Genomic DNA, 23,874 nt, shown 5'->3' on the forward strand with positions numbered 1-23,874 from the left:
GAGAAGGTTGACGAATTCAAGGATCAAGAAACGGAGTTTCAAGACTTAGATACAGAGGGAGAAGTTGTCATTTTTAAGTTCCAATCCCAAGTTTCTGAGAAACAACAGCCCAAACTTGATTGTGCAAACCAACATGTTTTGACTGATACTCCACCTCATCTGGATTCGGACGAGGATGAGGATGATTTCATTGTTTTTGAAGGGCGTGCTTTGAAGTGAACTCCTTGTTTTATTTGGTCACCTTCCGAGTCCAGCATCGAGGTGTGTTTTAGTTTTATGTTCCTCAGGATATCTATATCTTTTATTAGTTTACTAGAGTGCTTTGCTTTAGTATCAGGATGGGATCTTGGCATCTTGCTTGGTTCTCATCCAAGCTTAGAGAGAAAAGGAGATCTGGAGGGATATTGGCAAGGTTATATTAAAGCCTACGGTTGTCATTTGTAACTTTATTATATTATTGAGATTTGAGATCAAGTGACAAATAACCAGACATGAGTTTTAAAATCCACCCTCGCACACAGCTTCCACAAACTTATAGCATCACAACACAAAAAAAGTCAACAACCTCTCAGGCTTTAACCTATTGAGAGCATTTCTCCAGGTATGCTTTCCAGCCTTCAAGTCGGTACTCGTGAGCCGTCTCTGCTGGGTTTTCCGCCTTTATGATTCCCCTTCCCACGATTATAATATCACTTCCCCTCTCATTAATCACCTGAAACAAGACAACAAGAGCAACCTCACTTTATATTCCCGAGATCACCACCTAAGCTACTAACAAAGGTTAGGGGGAGGGGAGAGACTCACAGAGTGTGGAGTGTTATACTGTTGACCAAGTGCATCACCACCTTTCACCATCTGAACACCAGGCGTTGCATGAATCATAGACGGATACACATACCCGCATTTCCAAGACGCAGGATTAACCGAGATGAATCCCATCACGAAATCCGAATGAGCCTCTGCGATCTTCACGGCTGCTGCAGTGTAGTCTCCTGTAGCAAGGTTACCAGCAGAGCTCATCTCAGCTAGCAAAAGTAGACCCTTACCACGAGGCATACCCTGAATGCCCCCAAAATGTTAGTAAAAACGAAATAATCAAATGAGAATCCAGTAACAAATGAATACATACATACATACTTACCTTTAACTTGAGGCCATCCACGATTCCTGGCCCTGATATTATGTGAGCGTTTATAATATCTGCCCACTCTAATATTTTAAAGACGCCTCTGCAAACAACCCGCAGCAGATAAACTATATGAAAATCATCAATGAAGAACAATAAGTGACATAACGTAGAAAACTTACCCTTCATACTGCATCGTGACGGTGTTACCAATGTCTGCAAACTTGCGATCCTCAAATATGAGAAACTTATGCTTGTCTGCGATCTGAAGTAACATCAACAATCGATCAACAACAGCCAAATCATAGCTAGTTGGATGATCTAGGGGAACTTAAAGAACTTCAGTAGTACTATAGCATACGACTTATGTTTCTATCGTAGAGAGAGATTACATCGGACTACTGTTTTAAGTAGTACTATCCCTCATATAACTTCACTATAGCATATGACTCATGCTTCTATCGTAGATAGATACAACATACTTTGTGCAAACAAACCTATCAAATAATCAAGATGTAACTAAACTTACCGCACGGAGTTTAGAGCCAAAGTCAGAGGTGAAATCAGGCAAAATGTCAACATGAGTCTTCAACATACATATCTCTGGTCCCACCTTCATCAACACAAACATTTCAAAGATCACTAACACATAAACCATATGATGCACATTCAGATAAAAAGAGTCAAAAGAAGAGAGATTCTTTACCTTGTCTGCAATGTCAAGCAACTCAGCAGCAGTTCCAACATCAGCAGCTAAGCAGAGATTAGTCTCTTTCTTCATCATAACCTCAAACAGCTTCTTCCCCATGGGATTCTTACAAAGCTCCGACCTTTCCTTAAACCCTAAAACCCTAGCCTCCTTCTCCACACTAACCCTACGATTCTCCTCCAAAAACTTAATCAAATTCGCCTCCACCCCTTCTTCAATCTTCCCCTTCTCCCTCAAAACCCTAACCATATCCGTCAACCTAATCATCGAATGAAGCTTAATCCCATTCTCCTCCAGATTCTCCCTCCCGCCCTGCTGCCTATCGATCAACACCACCGCGTCGCTAACCCTAAGCCCAACCCCGCGAAGAGGCGCCGCCGTCTCCAGCACGGACCCACCGCTCGTCACCAAATCCTCGATGATGAGGCAAGTCTGATCCTTCTCGAAGACTCCTTCGATGGCTTTGGAAGTGCCGTAGTCTTTGATCTCCTTGCGGCGCATGAGCATGGGGATGTTGTTGGAGACGGAGACGACGGTGGCGATGGGGAGGGCGGTGTAGGGGACGCCGCAGACGACGTCGAAGGAGGTGGTGGGAGGGAGGGAGGAGATTAGGGTTTGGGAGATTTGGGTGAGGAGGGAAGGGTAGGAGACGATGAGACGGAGGTCGATGTAGACGGGGGAGTAGATTCCGGATTTGAGTTTGAAGTTGCCGAATTTGACGGCGCCGATCTCGTGGAGCTGGAGGATTAGGGATTCCATGGCTGACATTGTTGTTGTTATCGGAGGGATTCTCTGAGGTTTTGAGAAATGAGAGGGGGACTTGGCAGTGACTGACTGCACAGTGGAGAGTCTGTGCGCTTTTTATACTTTCGGTTTTGTTTTTTTTTATGGGAATTTTTATCAATAATCACAAATTCTTTTTAACAAAATTTAAAATAATAATAAAAATCAAATTATAGAAAAAGATGAAATTCATACAATTAATTAAAAAAATTATATAAATTTGGAAAAACAAATTTTTATGCTTAAAACTATAAAAATATAAATTTTGTTTTTTTTTTGTTGAGTTTAACCTTTTTAAGCATGGATTTATGACATATCTGGTTCACATTTACATTTGATTTTATATGTTATTATAGAATAACTTATTTTCCAACTTACTTCTATTTCATACTCCGAAATATTAACTATTGTTTTTTTTCTTTAGATTTTAAAGAAATAACATATTTCTATTTTTTAAAGGCATAAGAAAATTCAAATCTCTATTAGAATTCTTCTATTTTGGAAACAAAACTGAAAAATACATTAAAAATGGTATAAAACAAGTAGGTCTGCTTCGACTATGCACAAAGCTTCCCACCTTTTGTATTCTTTGACTAACATTTTTGGTGTTCAGATTCCTTATCTGCAGGAGAACACGATGGGTTGAAAAAGAAACAGGTTGTGAAAGATCACATACAGTAAAGAGCCTCTTGGGTCTTTTGTCCCATGCATACCTGAAGAAAATATATTCTTGCAGTGTGAGACATTTTTACTTCTCCTGAAAATAGACTGATTGTTATGAGTCTAGTAGTTATGTTTGTCCTTGGTGATTTGCTTACAGAATACATATGTTATAAGAGATCAAATCTGGTTTTAAAAAGAAAATTGTAAGAGCAAACTACATGAGTTTTCCAAAATGTTTTCTCATGGAAATACGTGTAATAAGAAAGGATATTCAACAATTCAAAACAAAACAAAAAAACATCTAATTACATGAAAGGAGTAAACAGGAGATTGTTTCTAGCAATGCAGAGAGATGTTGCCTACGCTGCAGATTTCCTCAGGCTCCTCTCTAACACCGCAAACCTAAACTGATAGTTGACAAAAGCAACACCTGAACATTAGTTACCAATAAATCTGTATACAAGCCCATATATGAACGAATATGAAATGGCATGGGACAATATTATATACTTCACAACTTTCTTTTGTTTCCTTGGGATGCTTCAACAACCCTCTCAGCAACAGTGCTACTGGATCCTGAGTTGGATGCATACCCTAAAGCAAGTGAAACTGCAGGTACATCTTCCTCTTTTGCCTTCTGCTTAATCATGCGACTCTCTCTTGTGCTAGGAAAACTCCCTTTTACTTCAGCTCCCATCTTCGAAGAAGATGGTGATTCTAGTCCTTCCGTATGCTTTGCCGCATACATATCAAAAGGCCTATGAAAGAGCAAATAAGCCACAGTTCTGTCTGTGGGATTGGTTACTGTTTCTGTGTCTAGCATCCCTGCATATCTGTAAGAACAAAAACCAAGAGCTAGCTATGTAAACCGCATACTGTATTGGTTTTGATGATGAAGTTTTATCTAAAACGCAATCACCTAACAAAAAACTGTGACAGCACATGAAAAGAGTATTAATGCATATGCTTCCAGCATTCAGATGGTCTTTACTGCGTAAATTGATTCATTCAGAACAATGGACAATATGCTGCTAATAATGGATAAATAGTTTTTCCTATCTCACACTTTATCATACATAAAAGGCTACCCCACATTCACAAAACTGTATGTGTGTATGATCTAACTAAGAACCATATATATATATACCATATTGATTAATATGCATAGATTTGCTTACCTATATCTGGATTTTTCTTGAGGAATAACCTCCCGGTCATCTTGGCTAGTCTTATTACTGTGGGGTGTATCACTAGTGTGATGTCTCTGACCTGCGCTATCAGCCAAACGGAATAAGCTATCCCTTATACAAGTCCTTGTTTCCATATCTAACTGCAGGTCAATAAGTAGTATTAGTTACTACCAACATAAAGGCCAACTACAAAGTACTGTAGGATTATGGCTTCATCTTTTTATAATATAACAAACCAGTTGAGTACCTTTGCTACAACATCTTGAAGTCGATAAAGAACCGAGAATTCTGATGGATTATCAACAGCAGCAGCAAAGTTTCCAGAATCATCTAATTCCAGAGATGAATTGGGATCAAAGGAAGGTATTGCAGTTAGCCCTTGAAGACTAGTTTTGTCGACAAGCTGAGTAATGGACTGATCTGCTACAGGAACCTGGTGACGAAATTGCTGTTGTTGTCTCTGAATAGCAAGCATCGCCTGCATTTGCTGTCTGCGCCTAAGTTTTTCTAGTTTTTCCTGCGGCGTCATTGTTGAAGGTGGTGCACAGTCATCTGTTACCGTGTTTGCAGAGATAGCAGAAGCAGGGTTGTAGGAAGGATGCATCAGCTGATTCTTGTTAACATCAGGACATTGGAAGGCTGAAACTACATGCACAGCAGAATATGGATTACCAAAACCAGAAGTAGCCATGTATTGGTTTGGCATCTGTGGATAATGTGATGTCCCAGACCCTTGAGACTCACTCCGCAGATTGACACCCATCAAAGTTGATCGTGACGGTGCCAACTGGTTTACAAATTTTCCCCTTGACCTCTGACCGTATGGATCTTGAAACGATCCTGCCTCACAAGTCCCCAACATTTCCGAAAGCTTCATCATTTTGTGTTGTTGATATGGCTGAACAGAAAAGAAAATGAAAAGAGGTAAGACTTAATGGAACTGTAAAAATCACTATGCATAAATAAGAATCTAAGGGCATCCGCATTTGTGAGTTTCTCACCAATTATATTAATATTTAATTGGTGAGTCTCGTAGAAAAGCTGAGAGACTCATGTGAAAGTCTCTCATTACTATGCAATGAATCTCTCAGTTTTTTCTACGATACTCTCTAATTAAATATTAATATAATTAGTGAGAGACTCACTAATACAGATGGCCTTAAAAACAAACCGCATTGATGGAAACTATGCAACAATACTTTCTTTGATTCAATTTATTATAAACGTGTGGGCAATATCTCGAAGTCTGCAGTGCATAGTACCTGGTCATCAACTGAGGATTGACTCTTATGCTCATGATATTGCTCAGCTTTTGGGGTTACACGAACTCTAGGCGCACTTTGGGATGATGGACCACCATTGGTTTCTCCAGTCAATGGAAACTGCTGGTTCTCTTGTTGCTCAAACTGAGTTCTAATGTCCAATCCTAGATCTTGAGAGTCCAAAATGGATGGTAACGGCTTGGATACATCTTTAGAAGAAGACCATAATTCATCTGCACCGCTGAGACTGCCATCGCCAAATATAGGGACATCACTACTGCAAAATCACCACTTGTGAGGATATTGTGTTAGACAGAGAACCCATTAGTAGGCAATCCAGAGGTTGGTTACACCGCATAGCTCAAGCAGGATGAGAAAAAGACATACCTGAACATTCGATCAAGATCATCAAAGCTACCAATGTTAGCCCATCCATACTCATCAAAATCACCATGCTCTTTACTCTCATCAGTGCTATGAAAAATATCAGGGCCTTTCCCAAGTTCAGACGTTTTCTCTGGTAAAAAACAAGGCGACCACACACACAACTTTAAACATGATTAGAATTTGAAAGAAACGTACCCAAGTAAAAACAGCACTGTTTCAAGAAACGCACCACTTCTTGTTGAATCATATCTAGCTGGCTCACTCGAACCTGGTCCTGGATCAGCTTTTCTAGCATTAGATACTGATGAGTCAGGCCATGAGCTCATACACTCAATATTTTGCCCTGAACTGCTCCCCCCCAGCTTACTATCATGAAGGTGAGTTGTCTTCTGCTCAGCTGGCTTAACTGCCTTATTAGATTCATCGCCCTGTTCCTTCCTGTTTCTTACTTTAAAAGGCACAATATGGTCGCCTGTCTCTCCGTCGTCACCCCATATCATATTAGTAAGCTGAAAAAAACAGGTTAAACAACAAGGGATCAGAGACAAGCAAGTAATGACATCTACATGAATGTAGAACATGATGTAAGAACTCGAGACCAAGCTCAGATAACTTGTAAATATTCAGATCCTCCTTATTCAAAGCCTAAACCTTGCTCTTGCCTGTGAAATGGGGATATAAGGCTACATAGCCATGAAAGGTTTCATCTACATGCGACCAAAACTAAAACAGAGAGGAGAAGCGTGAAAATAGAATTTACCTCTTCGTCGTCCCAATCAAACATGACTAGAGAAACAGAGTCCAATCACAGACCCCAAATCACTCTCCTCTCTGATTCCTCCACACATCGCCGACTCCACCACGATAATAAAAAAAAAAAAACACCCACAAAAGAAAAAAAGTCGCTTAACGTAATTCTCAAGAGTTAAAAACCGATAAAAAATTAAATTAAAATTAAAATTAAACCGAAAAAGAGTAAGCCTGCAAAAACCTGGATTCAGAATCCTTCATGCTGTTGCTTCATCTAGATAATGGGAAAAAAATAAAAGGAAAAGGAGAGTTACTACATAAAGAGTTTTGGGAAAGTGTGGCCCATTTAGGAAGTGTGTCACGTGCCGAACGAGTGGCTGAGAGAGTATGGACGGAGTTAGGATGCCACGTCACACAAGAGTGCGTATCTAAACATGTGGCTGAGAGAGTGTGTCAATAACTACGACATTTCCACTACCCAGCTCACGACCACCACTCATTTTGACTTTCACTTGCTCAGGTCTATTTTATTTTCCCCGCTTTCAAAAATAATAGTAATATTAATAATAAGAGATATACACAAACTTATACTGTTATATTTTTCTTTAGTTTTTTAAATAATATATATTTTTCGTTAGTTAGTAAATAAAATAATTTCAGAACTTTTATTTTAAAGGCTGGAACCAGGGTTCGATTTTTTAGATTTGGTGGGGTAGAAGAAGTTAATAGAGACCACTAGTTTCGGTTCTCCTTTGTTGATATAGCCACGTTAATATTCTTTTAATAGAAACACTTTAATGTTTTTTAATAAACCGAAATATACTTGGATTGATTTACTTAGAAGAGAATGAATCAGAGAGAATTTGTAGAATATACAAAAGCTGAGTAAAATTAGGTGATTATGCATTATATAACCTAAAGGTATAAAGCTGTAAATGGTTGTGCGTAAAAGGATGATTTTGCCGTAGATATAGATTACTGTTTACTAACATGATTTTAATAATTTAAAGCACACAAAATCTCATCTATCTATGTAGAAAATTAGAATAAAGTACATCTATTTTATTTATAATGATTATGGTAATGTTCGTTTGGTGCTCCACAGCGTCAGCATCTAAACGTTGTTTGTTTTTCTGTTGCATGTTGCATGTTGCATGTCCTGCGACAGAGATCGCTGTGACCAGACACTAGTGTTCTACGTTTTAAAATTTTGAACGCCAAAAATTTCAGTGTTTCGATCTCTCCTCATGCCTCTCTTCGATCTCTCCTCACCGTTTCGTCAAAGTCATCATTCTCATCTCTCTTCGATTTGTTGCTTCACGGGAGTTAAGTTTTCTGGCAACAGAGAGTAAACTGAGTAACTGACCTCTCTCCCTCTCCCCTGCCTCTCTCTGTCTCTCTCCGTCTCTTTCTCTGATCAGCGTTTTGCATTAGGATTGTAGAACATCTAGATTAATTAAGTTGGCTGTTGGGTTTTATATTTTTTGACATGGCTTGTTTTTGGTTTATTTGCTTTTGAGTGATTGGAGTTTCACTTGCTTTAGCAGTGAGAGTGTTCTGTAATAAACGTATAAACATGAATGTCTTTTTTTTTTTTTTTTTTGAATGAATGTTAAATTTATTCATCAAAAAAACCCTTATTACATCAAGTGTAACCTCTATTCTCATAATTCATAAATCTAATTTTTAGACTTCAAAAAATTACATTCTAGTACTAAACCAAAATTGTAAACCTTCTTCCCAACCCTTCACTCCTTTAGTTCTTAACAGACTTAGTTTGTTCCTCATACATTTTTCTAGCAACTTCATCAGTATCTCAATATGCATTGGATTTTCCTCATGCTTGATTCTATTTCTCTCTCGCCACAGAGCATGCACTGTTGCTTGAAGAGCATATCTGAGACAAAACTTCTTCTTGTTCTCCATTCTCTCATCATTAATGAGTATCAATAACTCAGACCAAGCACTCGTATAATCATTACAAAGCACACCTTTCATGAGATACTCCCAAACCTGAGCCGAGTATGAGCATTCAAAAAACAAATGGCTTCTAGTCTCTGATGCATTCTTACAGAGCACACACATCTCCACAGCCCCCGGGTCCCACTTAACAATTCTGTCCATAGTAGACAATCTGTCCCTTACTGCTAGCCAAGTCACAAAAGCAAATTTAGGCGTTGCATTTGTGAACCAGATTCCACTTGACCAGTCACAAACCACCCCAGGAGAGCGTAATAACGACCAAGTTTCATAAGTAGAGAACTTTGGTTTGAACCCCGACTTCCTTCTCCAAATATTTGTATCAGAAACTTCACTTCTCAGCTTCTCTTTACCAAGATTAGATCAGCTTCAATATCATTTAGTAGAGAGGCTCTGTGTCTTCTTCTTCTCCTTACAATCTGTAATGCTTCCTCCACCGTAGCGCTTCTATTAATACCCATATCCACCATGCCACGCTCACCCAGAACATTAACAAGAACTCCTCGATCTAGCCAATTGTCAAACCAAAACGAGGTTTGTCTCCCATTACCCAAGTCTTTTTTATGAAAACTCCTTGCTACCTCTCTCATCTTTAACATCTTCTTCCACATCCAAGAACCAATCTGAGTCTTCTCATTTATTTCCCAGAAACTCTTTTGCTTCAGCAGGTTGCTAGTTACCCATTTCCCCCATAACGAAACTCCCGATAACGTTCTCCAAATAAGTTTTAACACATTGACTGCATTAACCTCCTTGAGATTCCTAATTCCCAGACCACCTTCCTTCTTTACTCGACAAACTTCTTTCCACGCAACCTTAGCGCCTGAACTTTTCAACTCTGGACCAGTCCATTTTCTTACTTGTTTCAGTTGATAGTCTTTGAGACTCCAAGGCTTTAAAATCATCATTAGGAATCTAAGTAGAGATTGAGTTTGTAGATGAAAGTGGAAACTGGGATTCAGTTTGTGGCTTTGATCGTTTATTGGAATCATCATAAAATTTGTTCCTTTACATACTCGTTTATGATTGGCTTAGATTTGTATTTATGTTTTCAGATTTGGACATAAATCACAAACGAATGTCAAAGAGGTATGGTGACTGAACCACTTAAATCCTTTTCATCAGTTTTTAACCTTTTCATCAGTTTTTATATATACTTTTACTAAGAGTTTTTCAGCATGTCCGTGCGGGTGTTAATTTTTTGTTTTTCAAGATTAGTATTTTTTTTATGTGTTATCATTTAATTAATTGTTTAGGTATTTGAATATTTTTAGGATCTTATTCATCAGAATCGAACCCGAATTAAATTTGGTAATATGGTTATTTTTGGTTATTTGATTATTTTTAGACTATTTTTAGTTTGGATTCAAAATACCCAAATCGAATTGGTTAATATTGTTATTTTTGGTGCAAATATCTGAATCTGTTTTAGATATATTGGTTTTGGATATTTTTAGGTTTCTACACATCAAAACTGAATCCATTCGGATTCGAGAGGACGTTATTTGAAATCCACCAAAAACTTATAATACGCGTATGTAGTTTAATTTCAAAACTCAAAAAACGATACTCAAAAGAAACAACTCGCAACTGAACGGATACCCGAATGTATATACTGATCTGTAAACAAATAAGAAATACTTTGTTAACCATTTTAAATTTTTGTCACAAATGGAGCAATTTCATTCAAACATGTCGAATTATTATGGTTAATATGTACATAAATGCTGTTGAAATATTATGGTAAGAAAATTAATGAAGTTGTTAAACAGAGTGAGAAAAGAAATGTAAAAATATAATAAAACACTTCAAAATAAGTAAGTTATGTTTAGTACTTCTGTAATAAACGATGTCAATTATTTAGAAAATGTAATAAATTAATTGATTAGAATAGTTAAAAATGAAATGAAAATATATAAGAAATCATTTTAAATAGATAAATATTAATTGTATTGTACTTCAGTTTTAATAGAATGGATAAAAACAAATATTAACAATACATAATTGCCTAATTAAGTTATAAATGTTCATTTTATTTAATAAAAATAATGTACAATATTATTAAAAATGGTATTACGAAATCTATATTAACTAACTGAATTTTCTGTTGTTACTAAATGTATTATAAATACCTTTAAAACATGTAATATATGTTTTAATATTTTCTTGTAAAAATTAATAACAATCATACAAAAACACAATTGAAAAGTTAATTATAACTTGGGCCATAGAAATACATAATTTAAGGTATAAGCCCATTAGGTTTCTGTAACTTTTTTGTAAGAGAATATACGTTTTGAATCATTTAATACACATTGTTATTCTGTGAACTATGAGTATGAGTTCAATTTTATGGTTACAGATTTTATGGTTATTGATATACAAATTAACTACACCTGGGCCAATAAAATGGGCTTTTCGAATTGGGTTGCAATATCGCGTGTCATGTTTAGTCAATATTCAGCGATTCTGTTTTTTTTTTTAAACCAGTGGCACTCAACCGTAAATAATGAGATAAAGTCAAAGTTATTTCTCATTCGTACTTCGCTTTTAATAGTTTAGATACAGTGATGGTGGCGTCTCATGTTTGCCTAAAGTCTAAGCACGTTGGATTCGAACCACAAGCCCACAATGAAGATAATAAACATAGAAAGAAAACATATATCTTTTGAAACATCTATGCTATTGCAAGATCATATCGTCCTTTTTACCTTAGTCTGCCTTTTTTTTTTCTAACATTACATGTTTCATTAAGGACAATCAAGTAATATTAATAACACATCTATATTGGGCCATTTTTTTCGGATTCAGCCCACTGTCCACATCAGATCTCTCTTAGACCATTTGGGCCGATTAAGAAATCAGATCCGATTCTCACTTTTTTTTCTTTTGGGCCTTTGAATCCAAGTTCAAATAATTTTTTTTTCAACCATTCTTAATTATTATTTTTTCTTTTTTTAATATAATTTAAGCATTCATAAAAAAATTAATTTTTTTCATTGAAAAGTATAAATCTTTATTAAAAGTATATAATTATTTTATTAAAAATATTAACCACATAATAAAATTAATTTATCAGAGTTATACCAACTTAATTCATTAAAAAATAAAGTTTAATTTTTTAAACATAAATAGTCATTTAAAATGAAATACAGTAAAAAACGATAAAAAGTTTAAGTCTTTTATAAAATAAAACACAAATATATGAAATATGTCATTTATTAAATATTTGTCAATTGAAAAAAAAAAAATGAACCCGCGCTTTCAAAGCGCGGATCAAAATCTAGTCTATACTATTAAAGGAGAATCCTATTGTGCTTTTTACCTTAGCCTACACTTTCTTTACTAACATTGCATGTTTCATTAAGGGTAATCAAGTAATATTAATAACACATCTATATTGAGCCATTTTTTTGGATCAACCCCACTGTCCACATCAGATCTCTCTTGGGCCATTTGGGCCGATTAAGAAATCAGATCCAATTCTCACATTTTTTTTTCCTTTGGGCCATTGAGTCTAAGTTCAAATAATTTTTTTCCAACCATTCTTAATTATTATTTTTTTTTTCTTAATATAATTTAAGCATTCATAAAAAAAATTTGATTTTTTCATTGAAAAGTATAAATCTTTATTAAAAGTATATAATTATTTTTATTAAAAATATTAACCACATAATAAAATTAATTTATCAGAGTTATACCAACTTAATTCATTAAAGAAATACAGTTTAATTTTTTAAACATAAATAGTCATTTAAAATGAAACACGATAAAGAAAGATAAAAAGTTTAAACATGACATTTACTAAATATTGTGACCATTGAAAAAATAAAAATAAAGGGCAATCAAGTAATATTAATAACACATCTATATTGGGCCATTTTTTTGGATCAAGCCCACTGTCCACATCAGATCTCTCTTGGGCCATTTGGGCCGATTAAGAAATCAGATCCAATTCTCACATTTTTTTTTTCCTTTGGGCCATTGAGTTCAAGTTCAAATAATTTTTTTCCAACCATTCTTAATTATTTTTTTTTCTTTTCTTAATATAATTTAAGCATTCATAAAAAAAATTGATTTTTTCATTGAAAAGTATAAATCTTTATTAAAAGTATATAATTATTTTTATTAAAAAATTAACCACATAATAAAATTAATTTATCAGAGTTATACTAACTTAATTCACTAAAGAAATACAGTTTAATTTTTTAAACATAAATAGTCATTTAAAATGAAACACGATAAAGAAAGATAAAAAGTTTAAACATGACATTTACTAAATATTTTGACCATTGAAAAAAAATAAAATTAAATCCGCGCTTTGAAAGCGCGGATCAAAATCTAGTAACTATTAAATGTTGAGTTTTATGAACTTATAAGATAAAGTTATTAATGAATAAACGTCTCATCAATTAATTATGCTTCCGCAAATCATCATGTTCATTGCCCTATAGAATCATCTCTCGTCCATTGATACCAATCAAACATCTACTATTATCAAAAGCAAATATGGCAAAGTTTCTTTACATAGCAATGTCTGTATTCATAGTATTGTTCTTCACGTTACATCAAACTTCTTCCCAAGAAATTGATCAATATTCACAAGAGGTACCAGAAGATGTGAAGATATCTCCCACATCTGATTTTGATATTTATGTCGAATCTCCTGATGAATCTTCATTTGAAGAAGCCGATTCACCCGGTATGCACTATGAGAAGTAGTTTGGACATCATTACATGGACAAACAGTTCGGTTTTCTTGAAGTTTGCGCTCAAAAGCTTAACTCATCACACTGTGGAGATGATTTGTTCACGAACATGGTAGGTGAGGGAAAGCCAGTATTGTTAGCTGAATGTTGTGGTGAGCTACTAAAGATTGGAAAAGATTGTTATCTAGGAATAGCTCAAATCATTTTATCGAGTTACGAGTATATAAATATTGCATCTAAGGCTATTCCAAAAAGCAAACAGACATGGAACGATTGTATTCATGTAATTGAGAATTGGAACTCTGGTGGGGATTTTGATCGTTATTGAGGAACTAGACTAATTGATATTTCATTGTGCTGATGTTTTATATATGTGATTATGTAACTCACGCGTTGGAGTAACATGCAAGAATCAACGATCAACATGGATGGTATTACAGTCTCTTATCCGCAATGGCTATACTTGTTACTTGTCTCCGGTAACTTCATGTTCCTCAGCAGCAAAAAACCATTTGCGTCGTGCCGCAGCTCAGTCTCTCACACAACCATTGAACACATCTACCAAAGCCAACGTAGTGGCATTCTTGGGAAGGAAAACTTTGATACAGTTACATGTCGGTGTCGTGCTAATGTGACAGTAAACCTTTTATTATCAGAATACTAATGAGGCATGGTTTGATTTTAATTTGCATAGTTTTTCTCTTGATCCTAATCTCCTAGATTATATATAGTTTTCAGAAGACAAGAAAATGTTATTTCCACATTCTATGACTTTTCACTTTTCAGCGTTTCATCAATTCATTTCAACAAACTATTGTTATTGGTATCAACCACGTAAATTTTACCAAAAGAAAAGAACTTAACGACGAAAGTTTAATTTCTCATGCAATGTTATGATGGTGCTAGTAAATGCATTCTTGATACTCTTTTTAGAAAGAAATGCATTTCTGATACGTTACCTTGAATGTCTTATGTCTTACAAAACTTTATAAGAATAAATAATAATAATAAACTATAAAATAAATATTTTAAATTCCAGAAATATTTATCAAATCACTCGATAAGAAACTCAAAATTATCTGCCTAGAAAAAAATAAACTCAAAAACTATATTCTTATTTTTTGTATCTATATTATCCCCTATATATTAATCATGGAGCATTACAACATGTTTTCATAGCCACATGTCATCACTAAAATGATTCTTAGAATCCTTAGAAAAATAAGTTTGTCCATATAAATATATATTATAATTTTTATTAAACTAACTATCAAATTGATTAGTAGTTTAGAAAAGAATGTTCTCAATTCTTTTCTTAAATAAAAACTACAAAATTACCTAATATGATTAACATATATGTCAATTAATGATTATGAATAATACATATTTGATAACAATTTTTGTATCCTCTCTCTCTTTTTTGTTTAATTTTATATTAATAAAAAAAATTAAACAATCACATTAAGCATATAATACAAAAAAAATATATTTTTTCTTATATGTTGTATTGTAAATATTTTAAAACGACTATAAATTACTAAAAATGGTAAAAGTTTCACACTGAAATTTTGTGATTAATGGTTTAACTCTTTTTGTTTAAACAAGATACAAATGATTATAAATCGTATGAATATAGTCTCATTAATACATATTCATATATATATATATAATTTAAATTAAATTATATACTATATAAAATATAAAAATATATTAATTTCAAAATTTGTATTAAATTTGCAATACCTTTTCAAAACTTAAATTAAATTTATTTTTTAATTTTATTTTATTTTGAGAATTTTTTCTTTACTTTGAATCTCTAACGAAACATAAACCAAATGAATATTATTTAAAAGGGTTTTTAGTGATAAATCCCCTCAACTAAAGATTTTTCCTAAAACATTCCCCCAACTTATTTTCTTATAATTTAACCCCTCAAGTTCTATTCCGTTAGATTTTGTTACACTCCGTCTATTGTTCTGTTATTTATGAACGGATACCGTTTACACACAAACGCAGAGTTTCATTTTAGTGATAAATCTCCCCAACTAAAGATTTTTCGTAGAAAATCCCCTCAACTTGCTATCTTGTAATTAACCCCTCAAGTTCTATTCTGTTAGATTTTGTGACCTCTGTCTATTGTTCTGTTATTTATGAACGGATACCGTTTACACACAGACGCACAGTTTCATTTAAACTATAAAACATGTTTTCTTTATTAAATGAAATAGAGCAGACAATGAAGCTCAAAATCCCAAATCAAAAGTTAGGTGTTCCAAAATAGCAATGAAAAGACCATAAAAGACCATAAAACATTGAAAAAGACCATAAAACAGAGCATTGAAAAAGACAACGCTAATTTAGACAAAAATCAGCGTTGTCTGCTCTTTATTTTTGGTCTTTTTCAATGCTCTGTTTTATTAGGGGTGGACAAAAAAAACCCGAACAGAACCGAATCAAGTCGAACGAACCAAAACGAAAACGGTTCAAACCAAACTAACTAAATATGGTTTACTTTGGTTGAAAAAAAATCTAGAAAAGAATTAACCAAACCAAACCGAATCTATAAAATAACCGAAGTGCCACTCCTACAACTTATAATATTTATATTAGGTCCAAAGATAATAATCTAAAATAAGAAAATTACATCTTTATGTTTGGTTTTACATTTAAATACAAAAAAAAAATGATTTAGTGTCAAACGATGATTTCTTCTATGTTTTACAAATTAAATTTTCATAACTTAACTAGAACAAAAATAAAAATCAACTCGACTAAACACATTTAAAAAAGAAAACATGTTTTTTAGGTTTAAATGAAACTTTGCGTTTGTGTGTAAACGGCAATGTTCTAAAAATCACTAGGCGGTAACTAGGCGCTTTATAGAGGACTAGCGACTAGGCGGATTATTTGGGGCCTAGGCGAGGCCTAGGCGTTAGAAAATTGTTGATTTATTTTATATATTTTATACATTTGTATAACATATTTTAGTTTTTAAGTTTAATTATAAAATTATTGTGATGAGTTATCAAAATTAGATATACAAAACAGAAGAATGTAGACAAATTTGTAGATTTGTAATAATATTATTGCTTTATTTAACATATATAGACAATTTTAGATCGATTTTAACCAATTTTAACTGATTTAGAACAGTTTAAACCCATTTGAATCATATAAATCGGTATAAATCGGATTTTAAGAAAATCGTTTCGAATAGGACCGAGTTGCTGCCTAGGCGGGGGCCTAGGCGCCGCCTAGACCGATTTTTAGAACCCTGGTAAACGGTATCCATTCATAAATAACGGAACAATAGACCGAGGTAACAAAATCTAACAAAATAGAACTTAAAGGGTTAAATTACAAGATCACAAGTTGAGGGGATTTTCTTCAAAAAAATCTTTAGTTGGGGGGATTTATCACTAAAATGAAACTCTGTGTAAACGATATCCGTCCATAAATAACGGAACAATAGACAGAGGATAACAAAATCTAACGGAATAGAACTTGAGGGGTTAAATTACAAGATAACAAGTTGAGGGGATTTTTTACGAAAAATCTTTAGTTGAGGGGATTTATCACTAAAAACCCAATTTAAAAATATAATCAGATATATAAGTGATCTAATATCTATACTATTATTTGAGAAGTGAATTTGCTGATTTGTCATCTTATCCATAATTTTAGGCAATTTTATTTATTTATCATGTTTTTATTAGGTTTTAGCTAAATCATTGATTTATTATTAGTTTTTAGTTGAGTTACTAATTTATTAATTTAAAAAATACCCTTATTGAATCTTATATATAATTTAAACGAATTTTATTTTAATAATATTAATTTATATGTTATATTAAATATTTAGTTAATTTTTCTTATTTGACATATTTTTATTAGGTTTTATACTTTTAGCTGGGTTATTGATTTATTATTAATTTCTAACTTATTCACTAATTTATTAATTTAAACAGTACCGTTAATGAGTTTTATATATAAGTAAAAGAGAAATACCCTAGGATAGCATTAAAAAAGTTTATGTCACAAATATATACTCTAAGGGTCAAAATGACCAAAATATATACTCTAAGGGTCAAAATGACCAAACCTTAAGGTTTAGAGTTAAGGGGTAGAGATTTGAGATTGAGATTTAAATTTTTATAAAATAAAAAATAAATATTAAAAATTTGAAAATAAAAATTTGAAAATAGTTTCAAAAAGTATTTTCGAATTACAAAAAATTTGAAAAAATATATTTATAAAAAGTTCAAATTTGAAAACATATAATCTAAAACTATAAAAAAAAAAAATTAATTTTTTTATATATCAAATGTATTAGGGTCTTTTTACCTATTAAATGAAACATTTTGGTCATTTTTCTCTTTGTGGTCTATTTTTGTGATCAAATTTTGAAAATGGTCTATTTAGGAGAATTGCCCTAGTTAAAAATGACTTTTATTTAATAATATTAAATTTATATGTTATATTAAATATTTTATTATAAAATAATATAATACAATTATAAAAAAATATTAAAAATAAGATAATTTATATATATATATTGTGTTTTTGTCTGGAAACAATATTTTTATAATAACAGTTACAAGATTAAGATACCAAATAATTTATAATTAAATACAGTATTAGTCAAGAAAACACATTTATATAAAAATATTTTCTAAAGTATTTCTAAGATATAAGTATTTTTTTAACATATATTTTGATGTTTGATCTATGATAAAATATTTAGCATATATCAATATTTTGATGTTTGATTTAACTATTTGAAAACATACATAAAAACTTATTATGTTGGTTTTAAATTAGTAAGACAAAAACTAATAAGAAGATTATGTCCGCATGTGCGGGCAAAACACCTAATACTTTAATATTAGTGCAACGGATGCGTTATAATCTAGAACATATAGTATAAAGCATTCTGTTGTGTTTGGACTGTGGTTGCCTTTCTCCATTGTTGTTACATGACGGTTCAACCGAAGCATCTTCCAAGACTTACACACATTGGCTAATTTCACAATAATCTTTGACACTGTGTAGTTCCAGAAGCCACTTGAGAGACCATCCCGGATGCTCCATGATAGAGCCTCCATCGTTTACAAATATATCAATCTCCTACCCTGTTCATTTTAATATAAATTGGTGACTGCAGCTGATCCATTGATACATTTTTCTGTATTGAATCTTCCTTTACTTAATTCTTCCTTTACTTAATTCTTCCTCCTTAATACCTTTTTCAAGTGATTCAACTGTTTCCAAAGCTTATGGTAAAGGGCATCACAAAGCTTCCATTGGAATAATCTCAGGAATTTGTTCCTTCTTATCAAGGGTTCTGATGAAGAAAAAATTCTGATGAGTGCCTCTTATTCAACATCCACAATAAATAAAACGCAGTGGACAAAGTTCTCATAAACAATCGTAGGAACTGGTGCATTCTTCAGGCTCTCTTCCGAAACAGATTGACTCTTGACCCGTTGCAAATCAAGTAAGGAATCTTCCCTTAATTCCAAAAAGTATAATTCACGGTTAGCCAATTCCACCTTTATACCAATTGAAACCATCTTCAGGCTCAACGATACCTAATTTGTCCTCTTAGGTGGATTTAGTAATTCAAAACCGCGTTAAGTCTCATTTAAATCTCATGTCTATGGAGTATTATTCATCACAGACTATGTGGACTTACACCTCTCACATAATTCTACATTCACGCACATATAGAAGAATTAGATACTTCACATCAATGAAACAAAACATGCTCCATACACTCTGAAGCAAATGACTTTGTGGCTCATCTGGCAATAAAAAATCAAAAATATCAACCATCATAGAATGTTTATGACATAAAAGATTCATAGAACAGAAATAAAAGAAGACACTCAATAAATTGTTTCCTATACCTTGGAAACGTCACTCATTTGCATGCAAAACCTTTGCAACCAACTCTTGATAGGGAGATTGACCGGAGATCCTGAGAGAAGAATCAAAAGGGTGAATTAAAGACCATTTAAGAACAAAATTCAGGAAAATAAGTTTTGATATATATAAACACCAGTCTATGTACATAAAACCGAACATGTGTACTTGTGTCTGTAAGGTCAAGGTTTTGCAGAAGAAATGCACCCGGAACCTTGGGAGCGGAGAAGGAGGCGCCTTTTTCTCAATTGCATTCTCATCCTGCTGCAAGAGAAACAGAAACATATATCAGTTTCTTGAATAATAAGATCATCATCTTATACTTGGCTAATACAAAAAAAGTTGGAAACAAATTCTATAAAATTGGTTCGGTCGGTGTATGACTCTGCATGTAAAATCATAGACAAACCTATTGTTAGCTAACAATCCAAGACTCATACAACAAAATTTTCCAAAGAAGTGAGAGAAGTATACCTTTAAATATACATTAATAACTCGCCAAAGCTTGATGAAAGATCATAGAGGACGTACGTTGTTCTGTTGACTGGTTGTCGTTGCCGTAACCTAATCATCAGAGAACGATAAAATTAAACAAAAATAGAACACACACAAACAAAAATAGCACAAGAAATTATCTCAGCAAGTTAAATGCGAATATAGAGTGAAAAACAAAGATGATATCTCATTTGCTCGACGGGACTCCCTGAGGGAAATAGAAGACTCAGTCAACTTGTCTAGGGAAATACCTATAAATTTTCAATTGGCACACTGCACCATCATCATCATCATCCTCACAATCTCATAATCATCATTTACACTGCATTATCATCATCATTAGGTAAACACATATTTTCTGAAAAATCCTTAATCGATATTCTATTGACCTAATGTGATGATCTCAACGATAACTTATGAACTCAAAGATTATAACTCACACTTTATTAGCTTAAGAAAATTTCTCAAAACTTAAACTCTCACAATAATCTCTAAACTCATAAGTTCATGGCACACCTCACCATCTTCTTATATAGAGACTTGTTTCCTAAACTCATTAGGAAACATTATTATTCTAAACATAATATAACTAGGATAAGGATAACTTGGATCCTAAGCTATCTTCAAGTTTATCTCCAACAATCACCCCCTTAAACTTGAAATCGTAACTTCTCAAATCTTTCACTCCAATCAGTTCTCTCATCTCCTTAAACTTGATGCGTCCCAAGGCTTTTGTCAAAATGTCAGCCTTTTGAAGTGTCCCTGCGACATGCTCTACCTCCATCTGATCATTGTCTATGCATTCCCTTACAAAGTGATATCGTTTATGGATATGCTTACTTCGTCCATGAAAAACCGGGTTCTTGGTTAACGCTATTGCTGATTTATTGTCGATCCGAACCACAACCTTTTCACACGGCTTCTCTACTATCTCAGCTAACAACTCTTTCAACCAAATTGCTTGTTTCGCTGCTTCAGTGGCCGCCATGAATTCAGCTTTACAGGATGAGAGTGCAACAGTTTCTTGCTTTTGGGAACACCAAGTGATGAGACAATCATTCAAATAGAACATATGGCCTGTTGTACTTCTTCCATCATCGACATCCACATTGTGACTACTATCACTGTATCCTATCAGCGTTGCATTCTCTTATCTCTTGAAGTCAAGCCCGTAAGAGTAAGTTCCTTTCACGTACCGGAGGACTTGTTTTAGCGCCGCAAAGTGTGACTCCTTAGGTGAATGCATATACCTGCTCAGCACACCAACAGAATAGGATAGGTCAGGTCTAGTGTGCAGCAAGTAACGCAAGCATCCTATAATCCTTCGGTAGTTCTTTTCTTCAACGCTTGATTCTTCTCCTGATTTCGAAAGAACCAGACCGGCATCCATGGGAAATTGCGTTGCGTTACACTCGATCATGTTTGTCTCTTCTAATATCTTTTTTGTATAACACTCTTGTCTTAGAGAGATTCCTCCATCATATTATAGTACCTCAATACCAAGATAATAAGTCAAAAGACCAAGGTCACTCATCTCAAATTTTGCTGACATATTCTTCTTGAAATCATTGATTAACTCGACCTGAGATCCTGTTATAAGCAAACCGTCGACATAGACTGCCACAAGCAAGAGGTTCCCGTCCTTCCTCAACTGGTAAAGTGATTAGTACACTTTTCGAATCTTAACTATCCAAGAGCTTTGTTTAACTTCCCATTCCACGCCCTTGGAGCTTGCTTCAAACCGTATAGAGCCTTCTTCAACTTATATACCTTACTCTCACTTCCTTTAACTTCATATCCTTCTGGTTGGCTTACATAAACGTTCTCCTTCAAATCCCCATGCAAGAAAGCGGTTTTGACATCAAGGTGATCCACTTGCCATCCATTAGAAGCTGCCAAAGATATGATTAGACGTACGGTTTCAATACGAGCTACAGGAGCGAAAACTTCTTCATAATCTATACCGTGACGTTAAATATAGCCTTTTGCTACTAGTCTTGACTTATGTTTGTTGATGGTTCCATCTGAGTTCCTTTTGATTTTGAAAATCCACTTCAAACCAATTGCCTTTTCTCCTGGTGGTAAGTCTACTAAATCCCATGTATTATTCTTAACTATACTCGATATCTCATCATCACATGCCTCTCTCCATACTTTCTCTTCTACGGCTTCAAGAAACTCGCTTGGTTCTTCATTCAGCAACAAAAGTAGTCTCTCACCTTCTATCTCTGCTAGTAACACATAATCTTCTAGATAATCAGGTCTTTTACTTACACGAGTTAATCTTCTCACTTTGGGCAGAGTATGCTCTGTATTAAAAGGCACCGTAGGTTCGTGTTGTTCCCTTTCATCATCGTCTGTCATTATATCATCATCATGAGTACTCTCTGCATCTTCATCTTCTTCTATGCCATTGTTTCCATATTCGCTAAACTGTATTTTGAAAGTACCCGAATCACTCATACCATCCTTCGCTGAAATGTTCCAGTTCCAGGTTTTGCTCTCATCAAACACGACGTTTCTGCTTACAACTATAGTTCGGTTCAGAGGATCAAATAACCTATAGGCTTTAGAGCCTGGTTCTGTTCCCAAGTGAACTAGAACTCTTGTTCTGTCATCAAGCTTTCGTAGATGTGGTGTGTCTGTTTTGGTATAACCTATGCAACCAAACACTCTAAGATGCTCAATGTTAGGCTTTCGTCCTCTTAGAGCTTCATAAGGTGTTTGCATTTTCAAAAATCTCGTTGCAACTCTATTAATAAGATAAGTCGCATGCCTTACTCCTTCACCCCATAAATAATTTGGAACTTTTGTATGCTTGAGAATACTCCTTGTCATCTCTAATAGGGTTTTGTTTCGTCGCTCCACTACCCCGTTTTGCTGAGGTGAGTACGGAGCAGTCAGATGTCTATTAATGCCTGCGGTTTCACAGAATGATCTGAACTCATTTGATGTGAATCCACCTCCTCTGTCTGTTCTCAGAGTTCTGATCGTCTCTTTTGTTTCTCTTTCAACCATAGTCTTGAATGTTTTGAACTTCTCAAATGCCTCGCTTTTCTCTTTCAAAAGTATTGACCACATGTATCTAGAATAATCATCAATAAGTACAAATATGTACCGATTTTGGCCGGCTGTTGGAGGTGAGATAGGTCCGCATAGGTCACCATGAATAAGCTCCAATGCTTTTTCTGCTCGGAATGAAGTTGAATTTGGGAAGGGTCGTCTGGCTTGTTTCCCTAACAGACACGATGAACATGTTCCATTTGCGATAGTTAGCTTTGGTAGTCCCAACACCAGTTGATCTTTAACCATTAATTTCATTGAGTTCTCTCCAATATGCCCTAAACGAGCATGCCATCTGATAGATTCGGTTTGAGCGGTCGAGAGAAAACACTTTGTCTCAACTATATCCACTAATACTTTATAGAGTCGATTCATTGATCTTTTGGCTTGTACAATGAGCTTTCGTTCTTTGTCATGGAGTGTAAGATACTCTTCTTTCATTCTGACTTCACACCCGGACTCGGTAGCTTGTCCTAGACTTATGATGTTGCTTTTGAGATCTGGTATGTAGTAGACATCGGCTAGTACCTTTTCTGCTCCATTCTGGCTTATGAATAGTATTGATCCTTTGCCTTTAATGTCTATCTTTGAGTCATCGCCAAATCTAACCTTCCCTGTTATCGTCTCATCAATAGTCTTGAAGTAACTTCGCTTTCCCGTCATATGGTTGCTCGCGCCATTATCTAAGTACCATATCCTATCGTTGTTGGATCCTGTCTCAAAATCCTTTGGTTTACGTTCTTCTCATTGAGATAAACGATTTCATTCATCAAGAGCCCATCTTCTTCCTGTGTGTCGTCGATCTTGTTGTTTTCATACGTCTCTTGCAGCT

General features: G+C 34.2%; 2 protein-coding genes and 1 pseudogene across 3 annotated transcripts; 1 reads left to right on the plus strand and 2 right to left on the minus strand.

The window, feature by feature from the left end:
* Nucleotides 1-431: 431 nt before the first annotated feature.
* On the minus strand, nt 432-2,686 carry LOC106406975 (uridine 5'-monophosphate synthase). The gene is made up of 6 exons (XM_013847741.3): nt 1,833-2,686; nt 1,656-1,739; nt 1,309-1,391; nt 1,142-1,229; nt 805-1,059; nt 432-712 (listed from the first exon to the last, which is right to left on the minus strand). Exons 1-6 carry the CDS (start codon nt 2,601-2,603, stop codon nt 581-583), a joined length of 1,413 nt encoding a protein of 470 aa, XP_013703195.2. The 5' UTR covers nt 2,604-2,686; the 3' UTR covers nt 432-580.
* Nucleotides 2,687-3,451: 765 nt separating this feature from the next.
* On the minus strand, nt 3,452-7,224 carry LOC106410622 (protein LNK2). Of its 2 annotated transcripts, XM_013851166.3 has the most exons (9): nt 7,112-7,224; nt 6,881-6,974; nt 6,350-6,629; nt 6,121-6,250; nt 5,734-6,010; nt 4,719-5,369; nt 4,460-4,611; nt 3,875-4,114; nt 3,452-3,688 (listed from the first exon to the last, which is right to left on the minus strand). In XM_013851166.3, exons 2-9 carry the CDS (start codon nt 6,902-6,904, stop codon nt 3,670-3,672), a joined length of 1,773 nt encoding a protein of 590 aa, XP_013706620.2. In that variant the 5' UTR covers nt 6,905-6,974; nt 7,112-7,224; the 3' UTR covers nt 3,452-3,669. The 2 variants fall into 2 exon arrangements, with proteins under 2 accessions (XP_013706620.2, XP_048616599.1); XM_048760642.1 differs by having other exon boundaries at nt 3,452-4,114.
* A 5,730-nt stretch (nt 7,225-12,954) lies between these two features.
* On the plus strand, nt 12,955-14,781 carry LOC125588807 (annotated as a pseudogene).
* The last annotated feature ends 9,093 nt before the right edge of the window (nt 14,782-23,874 follow it).

The sequence above is a fragment of the Brassica napus genome, chromosome C6 (assembly GCF_020379485.1).
Source record: "Brassica napus cultivar Da-Ae chromosome C6, Da-Ae, whole genome shotgun sequence".
In the NCBI taxonomy this organism is placed as follows: Eukaryota; Viridiplantae; Streptophyta; class Magnoliopsida; order Brassicales; family Brassicaceae; genus Brassica; species Brassica napus.

Excerpts from the sequence above, each read along its gene's own strand:
- LOC106406975 (XM_013847741.3), bottom strand. The coding sequence starts at position 2,603 with ATGTCAGCCATGGAATCCCTAATCCTCCAGCTCCACGAGATCGGCGCC. Across the intron at positions 1,230-1,308 it reads GTCACGATGCAGTATGAAGG|AGGCGTCTTTAAAATATTAG; the intron begins GTAAGTTTTCTA and ends GGTTGTTTGCAG. Across the intron at positions 713-804 it reads AGTATAACACTCCACACTCT|GTGATTAATGAGAGGGGAAG; the intron begins GTGAGTCTCTCC and ends GTCTTGTTTCAG.
- LOC106410622 (XM_048760642.1), bottom strand. The coding sequence starts at position 6,904 with ATGTTTGATTGGGACGACGAAGAG. Across the intron at positions 6,011-6,120 it reads GATCTTGATCGAATGTTCAG|TAGTGATGTCCCTATATTTG; the intron begins GTATGTCTTTTT and ends GTGATTTTGCAG. Across the intron at positions 5,370-5,733 it reads AATCCTCAGTTGATGACCAG|CCATATCAACAACACAAAAT; the intron begins GTACTATGCACT and ends TTTTCTGTTCAG.